General features: G+C 47.2%; 1 protein-coding gene across 1 annotated transcript; it reads right to left on the minus strand.

Annotated features, from left to right (window-relative positions):
• Positions 1 to 1988: 1988 nt before the first annotated feature.
• Positions 1989 to 8331, minus strand: LOC125424904 (protein zer-1 homolog). The gene is made up of 4 exons (XM_048482336.1): positions 8310 to 8331; positions 6959 to 7241; positions 3046 to 3154; positions 1989 to 2171 (listed from the first exon to the last, which is right to left on the minus strand). Exons 1-4 carry the CDS (start codon positions 8329 to 8331, stop codon positions 1992 to 1994), a joined length of 594 nt encoding a protein of 197 aa, XP_048338293.1. The 3' UTR covers positions 1989 to 1991.
• Between the last annotated feature and the right edge of the window lie 2233 nt (positions 8332 to 10564).

Consider the following 10564-nt stretch of genomic DNA (forward strand, 5'->3'; position numbering starts at 1 on the left):
CAGATGTTCATGGACTACAAATCCCATCAGCCAATTGGCCATGCTGGCAGGGGCTGATGGGATTTGTAGTCCATGAACATCTGGAGAGCCGCAGGTTGCAGACCCCTAGTTCAATAGAATAATTTTATCGACACGATTGTTGTTGTAAGCGGCCCTGAGCCCATATGGGGAAGGGCGGCCTGTAAAACGAAACCAATCAATCAAACGACAGAAAGGCCCTGAAATGATCAAATCCTTGATAAGAACGTTAGAATCCCCTTGTCGCTTCAGGAAAAATGCCGACCTTCTTTCTAAAAGCAGCTTCCTAGATGTCTTGGGAACCTTATGGTAGAGGTTGGTTTCACCCGCCTCCCAGCAGAATTTGGTATTCAGAGGTATACTGCCTCTGGACATGGATGTTCTATTTAACCAGCATGGCTAACAGCTGTTGATAGACTTGTCTTCTGTGAATCTGTCTACATGTGCTACATTAAAGTGCCGCTTCTCCGGCCAGTTGAAATCCCAAAAGTCCCTTAAAGGAAAGGATGTGGCCCAAATCCTATTGCAAGGCCTGCCTAGCCGTCTTGCCAAGTCTCCCGGAAAAGGCTGGCACCTTGTAGCACTCTGATAACTGCCCCCCCCCTCTCTTTCTGCATCTGGGAATGCGATTATCTCATCCTCTGACCTTGCAGCCTGTTATTCCCAGCAGCAGTTTCACTTTTGGCTGGAGGAGCAAGGGGAAAGGGGCATTAGCTCAGCCTTATATTCACTGCTATGCAGGTGGAATATCAGTTCTGGCAATAGCCAGTTGTGAGATCCATCGCAATCTCTCTGTCAATAAACTCAAGTTTTCATTAACCCACGAGCCTGCTTTATTTGGAGACAGGATGGGCACGACCAGTGGTGGGATCCAGCAGGTTCTCACAGGTTCCCGAGAGTAGGTTACTAATTATTTGTGTGTGCCGAGAGGGGGTTACTAATTGGTGATTTTGCCACGGGATTTTTGCCTTAGTTACGCCCCTCCTCTCAGCAGTAGCGTGCAGAACTTGAAGCAGTCTAGCAGGAGGTGCACTGGCGTGCGTGGCAGTCTGCGCCTGCGTGCATTCATTTCCCGCCCAAGGACCGATGCAGCGGCTGCGTCCTTGCCACAGCCCCGCCCCCGGAATGCCCGGCCACGCCCCTGTCATGCCCCGCCCAGCCCCATTGGCGCTATGCCACAGTTTGAATCCCACCACCATCGGAACCCATTACTAAAATTTTTGGATCCAACCACTGGGCACGACACACATATAATAATGTTTATATCTGCATGCTGTCTAGTCACAACAAACTTACGGTGTCCCCGCAGGGCTTTTGAGACAAGAGCCATTCATAGATGGCTTCCCACTGCCAGCCTCCCCCTGGACTTCCTCGGTGGTCTCCCCCTCAAGCACTAACCAGGGCCAACCCTGCTCAGCCGCCATGATCTGAACAGATGAGGTCAGCCTGGGCTGTTAAGCTCCAAGCATAGCTCTGACCAGGGTTCAATGGGCAGAGCGTAGGTTCTTTTTAACATGCCTGCAACCGGCACGTTCCTTTTACGGACCCCTGGCTGCTCATGGGGCCTTGTGCGGCCTTCCTCTCGACTGGGACAAAAGCGTAAACAAAGCAGTGCTTGCTGCTGGGGTACAAGCTGCTGGCTCTGTTCTCCTGCTATCCTGCTGCTCCAGCAACCAAACTATTGGTCTGCTGGAGACGTGCAAAGTAGGAAAAGAGTCAAAGGGCTACATGCGGATTAAAACTGCAAGTCAAAGAACACAGCTGTAAAAGTGGATTCTGTACTGGAGTTGAGAGCTCACTCGGCTGGGGGCCAGACTCCCTACTTCAGTGGTGGCAAACCTTTGGCACTCCAGATGTTATGGACTACAATTCCCATCAGCCCCTGCCAGCATGGCCAACTGACCATGCTAGCAGGGGCTGATGGGAATTGTAGTCCATAACATCTGGAGTGCCAAAGGTTCGCCACCACGGTCCTACTTGAAAGAGGGCATGGCTCTCACCTTGAGGGCTCGGAGGAGCTGGGTGCAGCGCTCAATGCGGGCAATGTCGAAAAGGTGGTTGATGGCCCGTGACGTGATCTCCTGCCGGTGTTCAGTGTACGCTTCGATGGCATTCAGCACCTGATCTTCGTTCTTATCCCCAGTCACCTGGCACGGGGGAGGGAAAAGAGGAAAGGCGTGTGGTGCAGTGGATTTGGAGGCAGTGTTGGATTTGGATGCGGGAGATCAGAACAATCCTTTTCTGTGGATGCAACCTTAGAGGTCAACTGCAGACAATGTAGCCTGTACATTCCTAGAGGCAGGGACCTATATTTTGCTTGCATGGCTCCATACATGAGGGAGAATGACACTGGGAGTTGCTATGAATCCCCACTTGGGATAAAAGTGGGGAATCAGCACAGTGTAGCGATTAGAACATTGTGCTCAGAAGGCTGGACTATAATCTGGGGCAGGGGTCTGCAACCTGCGGCTCTCCAGATGTTCATGGACTACAATTCCCATCAGCCCCTGCCAGCATGGCCAACTTTACTATATTACTATATACTAGTAAACTGGTTGACCTCTGAAAAGATTGCAAAAGCAGCAAAACTAGGCAAGGTCTCTGCATACCCAGAGGATTCTAAACCATGCAGGAAAACATTACTTTGCAAAATCACCAAAAAACAAACCAAACCTGGTGGGTGGGTGGGTGGGTGTGAGTGAGTGAGTGAGTGAGTGAGTGAGTGAGTGAGTGAGTGAGGGAGGGAGGGAGGGAGGGAGGGAGGGAGGGAGGGAGGGAGTGTGGGAGTGTGTGTGGGAGTGTGTGTGTGTGAGTGTGAGAGGGAGTGTGAGAGTGTGTGAGTGTGTGTGAGTGCGTGCGTGTGCATGCGTGTGTGTAGGAAATCAAATGTGACCTGATGGGAAATTAATTTGCTCTCAAAACTTGGAATTTAGAGAAAGTTTTTTTTTGGGGGGGGGGGGGGCAGATCAGACTGGTTCTTCACAAAAACCAGTCATTTTCTCTCCTGTTCCTGCCTTACAGCAGCAATGCTGGGATGTACGAGAGATGGCAAAGAGACGTATCAAAGAGGCCCAAGAACCGGAGCGGCCTCTTCAGGTTCCGGAAGGGGGCTATGCTGCTCTTCTCTGGATTGGTGCTAGGGACAAGGACATCAATAAAGGTTATGTGGTGCCAGGAGTCTGTGTCACCTTAGCAGCAGTTACAGGGGCGTACCTAGGCACACTGGCGCCCGGGGACAAAACCTGAGTTTGGCGCCCCCCCACCCCCCTTGGCGTATGAGCCACCCTCCCCCACCATGATAATAAACAATGATTTTTTTGTACCAGCTCTGAAACACCTCCCACTCCCATCAAAACATACATGGCTCTCTCCCCACCAACTCTTTTCCTAATTTCCTAATCACAACAACCCTATGAGGTAGGTTGTTAGCCTGAGAAAGCAACTCCAAGCCAGTGCAAGTGGGTATTAAGCATGTAAATCTCTCACAAATCACCCCCAGTAAAACATTTACCAAACAAATGTCAGCATCATCTCTCACAAAACACCTCCAGTGGAATCCACCCCCAAACAGAATCACTTTCAATGGTGTTTAAACTAGGTCAAATTCTTCTTTTAAATCTACCTTAAAGGGAGAATCTGGGGTCCCCAGTTAAAACAAAATTGAAAGTGATGCTGTTTGGGGGTGGATTCTCCCTGAAGAAACAGCATCACTTTTGAGGGTTGGAGATTCAGATAGAAACAAATAGCAGTTTTGGCTGGAATCTGCTAAGGGCAAATTTGGGCACGATGGGACAAAGAATTGTCCGGTTATGTCCTGCCCAAATATGAACAAATATCTGAAATGCAAAGGTATTTGGGGTTTTGGGGGGGTATTTTGGGGGGGTTTTTAAATTGCATGGAGGCGCTTATTTTAAAGCTAGCGGCACCATGATTTCAGAGGCATCATCCAGAGACTGTCCTGATAATTACCACCCGAGTTTAATTGATGTTTGTAGTTCAGGAGCAACAAAGTTATGGATGCCCAAATGGAATACCCCATCCCATTATTGTTTTTCAATAGGAGCTAACCTGAGATGTGAGCTACCCCTTTGAGGGACCATGCTTTGGTCCCCCTGGCTATAACTTCACCAAACTTAGATGACTGTCCTAAGAATAGTTAACAGATGATACCCTGAAATTTTGGAGTCACTAGCTTTAAAAATACACCCCTTCCAGGCACCCTAAAAAAGTTGGCCAAGATTCTTTGTTTTGCAGTGACTTTGCTCCATTGTAGCTAATGAGGAATTTCTGAGGCAGGCTGCACCTTTTTTGAAGATAGAGGTGCCAGACTTTCCAAGGTGGCTCCAAGAGGCCTTGAGTAATAGCATCCAAGCTTGGTGAGCTTTTCTTCTGGAGTGGGGGGGGGGGGGGTTTGAGAGAGTTCTGAGAGAACTCAGCCCACAGGCTTTCTTATGCAGGAGCGGGGAAACAAAATAAGCCTTTTGGGGGCCCATAAAATTGAACCCCCAGAAGCAAAGGTTTCCAAACCTGGATGCTATTACCAGGAGGCCCTCCTGGAGCCACCCTGAAAGTCTGGTGCCTCTATCTTCAAAAATGTGCAGCCTGCCTACACACTCAGAAATTCCCCATTGGCTACAATGGAGCAAAGTCGCTGCAAAACAAAGAATCTTGGGCAAATTTATTGGGGTGCCTGGTAGGGGTGTATTTTTAAAGCTAGTGACACCAAATGTTCAGGGTATCATCTGTTAACTATTCTTATGATGCCACCCAAGTTTGGTGAAGTTATGTTCAGGGGGACCAAAGTTATGGTCCCTCAAATGGGTAGCCCCCATCTCAGGTTAGCTCCCATTGAAAACAATGGGGATGGGGGCACCCCCTTTGGGGGCCCATAACTTTGCTACCCCTGGACCAAACATCACCAAATTTGGGTGGTATCATCAGGGCAGTCTCTGGATGGTACCCTGAAATTTTGGTGCCGCTAGCCTTAAAAATGCGCCCCCTGCGGGCCGGAACGTGAAAAAAACACTTAAAACATTAAAAAACACACAAACGACCCTGAAATGTTGGCGCCCCCCCATGTGACCAAATGGGGGGCGCCCGGGGACAAAGGGTACCCCCTGTCCCTAGGCAGGAACGCCACTGAGCAGTTATTCACCTTTTAGCTGTTGCATCCCCCTTGGGAAAGATCTTGTGACGCACACCTCCCATGAATCTGGCCTAAACTTTAGGCATAGAGAGTTTGCATTGGGGGGGGGGGGGGCTAAAAATGTAAACTTTCTTTTTCACCCAAAGTCTAAAATTTAGGCTGTGGAGTGGACTAAAAATGCATACTTACAGAAATTAATACAAAGCAGGCAATGAAACAGGTTTTTTGGAAATACATTTTGTGTACGTAAAATACGGATAAAACAGTTTATAGCTGAGACAACTCGCACCTCCCCTAGAGTGTGTCCACAGCTCCACCAGAGGAGGTGTAGCCAACAGATTAAGAACCACGGTCTTAGAGTCTGGGTTCCAAACACCCTCGCGACCAAGCTTTCCTTTCCATTCTCGTTAATGCCGTGTACGAGCTCCTCCCAAGCGCCGTAGCCGCCCCAGCCGCCCAAGATGCCTGTTTCCAGCACCATTTAAGAATATTAGGAAAAACATTCCAGAGGAGACCAAAAGTCCTTATAAATCTCTGGAACAGAGATACAGAGGTCTGGAAAAAATAAGCTTCTTCTGATCCCCCCGCCCCCCCCCCCCCCGAACTTTTATTTTAGTTTTTCAATGGAAAAAAACGGACATTTGGGAGAACCCTGGGGGTGGAAGAAATTCCTATATTTCCTCTTTCGGAATGAATACAAACACTTAAAAACAACAACGAGGATTTATACAGAATACGTAGTTTGAGCAAATAAGTCCGGCACAGGCTGACAGTCAGCTGGGACTATAGCTCAATGGTAGAGCGTTTGTTTACTATGCAGAAGTTTCCAGGTTCAAAATCCAGCATCTTCAGGTAAAAGTACCTGGTAACAGGTGACGTGCAAAATCTCTGATCGATACCTTGGAGAGCTGCCTCCAGTCTCAGTAAACAACATGGACCTCAATTACCTGAGGGTCTGATTTATTTATTTATTATATTTATATACCGCCCTCCCCAAAGGCTCAGGGCGGTGTCCATCAACACTAAAACAATTTAAAACATCAAATACATAATTTACAATAAAATAATATATAAAATACTAAAACTACAGATGGCTTCAACCCCTCCTTCCCCCTTTATGTACCCACGGGAGGCCAGATGTTCTTATGGCGGAGTTGACATCATCCCGGCTGGCCAAACGCCTGGCGGAACAGGTCCGTTTTACAGGCCCTGCGGAAACTTTGTAAGTCCCGCAGGGCCCTGATCTCACCTGGAAGCCTGTTCCACCAGGTAGGGGCCAGAGCCGTAAAAGCCCTGGCCCTTGTAGAGGCCAGCCGGATCGCCTTGGGGCCAGGGATCACCAGTAGGTCCGCCTCCGACGAGCGGAGGGGCCTAGAAGGGTGGTATAGGGAGAGACGGTCCCCCAGATAAGCAGGGCCAAGGCCGCGAATGGCTTTGAAGGTCAATACCAAAACTTTAAACATGACCCGGTACTCGATTGGCAGCCAGTGCAGTAATCCGGTCCCTAGCTGTTGCCCCAGAGAGGAGCCTGGCTGCTGCATTTTGTACGAGTTTCAATTTCCGGATCATGATTGAGTATAAGGAAGCTTCAGGTGTTCACCAGCCCTGAAAACCTCACTGCTATGATCTACACAGGCCCCAGGACACTGCCGCTGTTCACTAAAATTGGAGCACTCAATGGCTTCATTCATCTAAAACAGTCACACCTGCGACGTGTGATGCTTCTGTGTGATATCAGGGCAGCAACGTATCAAAATAAACTTTGGGGCCATCCATCCGGCCTGATGGTCTCACCTGATCTGATTTGCCTTCTCCTCCATGTTTGGGACGGTGCAGTTCTCCAGCATGGTGTGTCCTGAAATGTCCAGTGAGATCAGGTTCACCAGGTTCTCCACGAAAAGGTTCAGAACTTTGCGCGTCAGCTTGAATTTATAATAACTAGACAGACGGTCTCGGGAGATGTCCAAATGCCTAAAGGTAAACAAAGAGGAACAGCTCTTGTTGCTGTTCAGCCAAACAATGGGAAACGGGCTGCAAGATGAAGCCGCCTTGCCCACCAGCGGCTCCTTTTGGTAGCCTGTGATTAATGTGGGTGACGAGAAAGAGTTAAAGTTCAGTTAATGGGTGACGAGAAAGAGTTAAAAGTTCAGTTAGTGAGCCAATTCGATTGATTTAAAAAGTCTAATGAATTAAAAACGAACCTGTCGTTAATTAAGCAATACCTTTCAAAATGTTAACTGTTTGAAATTTAACAAATTCATGAAGGGCAGGTGCCTTTCTAGAATAGGCATTCCACTCCCTTTTTCACGTACAAAATGTCTCCTCCAGCTCCATCAGAGAAAGGGCATTCCTCTTCTCTTTCACAAAAGAGGAGTCACTCTTCCAATGCCATCTTAGGAGGGGCATTCCCCTTCTCTTCCACACAAGAGGGAATCTCTCTTCTAATACCATCTTGGAAGGGACATTTCCCTTCTCTTCCACGCAAGAGAGAATCCCTCTTTCAATACTATCTTGGAAGCTGCACTCCCCTTCTCTTTCACACAAGAGGGAATCCCTTTTCCAATACCATCTTAGAAAATATTTTCCTACTTCTCTCTCACACAGGAAGGAATATCTTTTAAAAGATGGTGATTGCTGTGTAAAAGTCATCTAAAAACAAAGAATGCCTTTCGCTTTAGAATTCCTTTACTTACCTGTACAGTCATGAAGGCTGGACAACTTACCCGTATATACTCATGTATAAGTCGACCTGCATATAAGTCGAGGCACCTAATTTTACACCAAAAAACTGGGAAAACTGATTGACTCATGTATAAGTCTAGGGTGGTAAATTGCAAAAATAAAAATAGATACCAATAAAATCACAATTAATTGAAGCTGCCGCTCGGGCAGTCTGTCTCTATGAGTTTCTTAAAAGGGCAATGCTCCAAAGATTGCTTAAGCACTCTTTGGAGCATTGCCCTTTTAAAAAAGTCATAGAGAAAGGCTGCCTGAGCAGCAGCTTCCCTGAAGCCGAGCCTCAGAGCCTGCGGGAAAAGGAAAAGATGAGTGAGTGAGAGGGATGATGGGCGGCGGTGGGTGGGCAGGAGCCTTCTGGGCACCCCACAGGCGTGTGCCCAGCATCATGGGTGGCCCTGGCTCTTACCTGCCCCCACCTGCTCTAGCATTTCCTTGCTTGCAAGCAAGGAAACGCCAGACAGAGCATTCGCCTGCTGGGGGCTGACCAAGGTGGGGAAGGGGTGGGCCGGGTCGCTGCTGCCGCTACGAAGAGTTCCTGAATTACTGAAAGTGGGACCCTCACTCACGTATAAGTCGAGGAGGGCTTTTTCGGCACAAAAAATGTGCTGAAAAAGCCGACTTATACGCGAGTATATACAGTAGTTAAACAAAATACAACTCATATAATTAATGAAATAAGATTTTCTTAACTGAGTGGCAGACCAAGACATTAGAACAGCTGTGTGTATGCCACAATTTCTGTGAAAGCACTGACATTATTATATTTTGGCTTTTATTGTTTTTTTTAAAGAGAAATCTTCTCTTTAAAACATCGCTATAATACGCTTGATGAAATCGGAAAGGAAGGGAGGGAATACTCAGGAAAATTGGGCCTACATTGATCATTTAGCCCTTCCTATGATTAGCAGAAGCAAAATAAATGATACAAATGCTATAGTGTAGAATAAATTGTGCAAAAAGGGGACATATCAATTGGCTTCATTTAAATACAAGCTACAGATTAGAGCTTGTATTGGTGCAGAATTTGGGGAGGCTGGAAGGATACACAGTATAGCCTGTAAATGAAATGCTCCAATCTAGGTGGCAATGTCACCTGTCACCATATCCTAGCCAATTTTCCTGGTTCAAACAAGGAAGGGTATGGGAAAATTTCTCCCTGGTTGAGTGATTTTAGTGTTAGTTTCCAGACATTTCTGAAAATAACTCAGGAACATATTCAAAGACTTGAATGAGCAATCATTGCAATGACAGCATGGAAGTAGGATTCAAATCCCTGTTCAGCCGTGATGCTCATCAGATGAGCTCAGGCCGGTCGCCTCTCTCTCTCACCTAACTTGCTGAATTATTGCTAGGATTCAATGGCAGAAGAACCACGTACATTACTCTGAGATCCTCGGAAGAAAGACAGGAATCGTATGATCGTTATATTTTTATCTCGCTGTTCTTTCAAGGAAATCAGGGTGGCTTTATAGAATGCTCCCATTCCCATTTTATCCTCATAACAATCTAGTGAGGTAAATAATTTTAATCATTTACTTACTTCTACAGTGGTGGCGAACCTATGGCACTCCAGATGTTCATGGACTACGATCCCCATCCCATGGCCAATTGGCCATGCTGGCAGGGGCTGATGGGAATTGTAGTCCATGAACATCTGAAGTGCCATAGGTTCGCCACCACGGAATATCCATCCTTCTCCACATCAGGCACTCAAAGCAGGCAATGTCCTTCCCTTCTTCATTTTTTCCAATAGTGACCAGTGACTATACTTCCAGCAAACCCATATATGCCACCTCTTACTGCTTGTTCCTGGGGTCTGATAGAGGCAAGCTAAACATGGAGGTTCCATTCTGAGCTACTGCATTTACAACAGACTATGAATCTCGTCCTTGAAGGGAATGTTAGAACACTCATTTAGTCCAGCTTCTAGCCAGCCAAATGCTTCTGGGAAGCCCACAGACAAAATGACAACAATCCTCCTTAGCTGGCTTGCCCCTCAGCATCTGGTATTCAGAGGTAGACTGCTTCTGAAAAGGGAGGCTCTAACTAGCCATTTCTGGCCGGCAGCCACTGACAGAACTTTCCTCCATGAATTCATCTTTTAAAAACCTCCAGGTCAGGGGCCACTGCTGCGTCACAAAACAGTGATTTCCGCAAGTACGGAGGCGTGCAGTACGCAGCGAGCGCCACAACTGGGTGAGCGTAAAGATGGAGCACTGGCACACAGAATTCAGCTTTAGAAAAGAAACAAAACCTGGAAGACGTTTCTAACTGTTATGATCTGAATAATGTGGTTCAGTCTGAGAATCTAGGAAGGAGATAATCGATACCGTATATACTCATGTGTAAGTCGAATTTTTCAGCACATTTTAAATGCTGAAAAAGCTTTCCTCGACTTATATGCGGGTCATTAAATTTTTTTGTGTTTTTACTTTGCCGGCCAGCAGGGGGCGCAGTTTTTATGCTAGAGGCACCACAATTTCAGGGTACCCTCAGAAGACTCTCCTGATGATACCAGCCAAGTTTGGTAAAGTTTGGTTCAGGGGGTCCAAAGTTATGGACCCCCAAAGGAGGTGCCCCCATTCCCCATTGTTTTCAATGGGAGCTATTAGTAGATGGGGCTACCCTTTTGAGGGTCCATAACTTTGGACCCTCTGAACC

The sequence above is a fragment of the Sphaerodactylus townsendi genome, unplaced genomic scaffold, assembly GCF_021028975.2.
Source record: "Sphaerodactylus townsendi isolate TG3544 unplaced genomic scaffold, MPM_Stown_v2.3 scaffold_1429, whole genome shotgun sequence".
NCBI classification, from domain to species: Eukaryota; Metazoa; Chordata; class Lepidosauria; order Squamata; family Sphaerodactylidae; genus Sphaerodactylus; species Sphaerodactylus townsendi.

Coding starts and splice junctions, on each gene's coding strand:
- LOC125424904 (XM_048482336.1), bottom strand. CDS start 8,331: ATGCTAGAGCAGGTGGGGGCAG. Junction 7,242..8,309: donor GCTAGAGCAGGTGGGGGCAG/GTAAGAGCCAGG, acceptor CATTAATCACAG/GCTACCAAAAGGAGCCGCTG. Junction 2,172..3,045: donor ATCTCTCGTACATCCCAGCA/TTGCTGCTGTAA, acceptor TTCCCTCCCCCG/TGCCAGGTGACTGGGGATAA.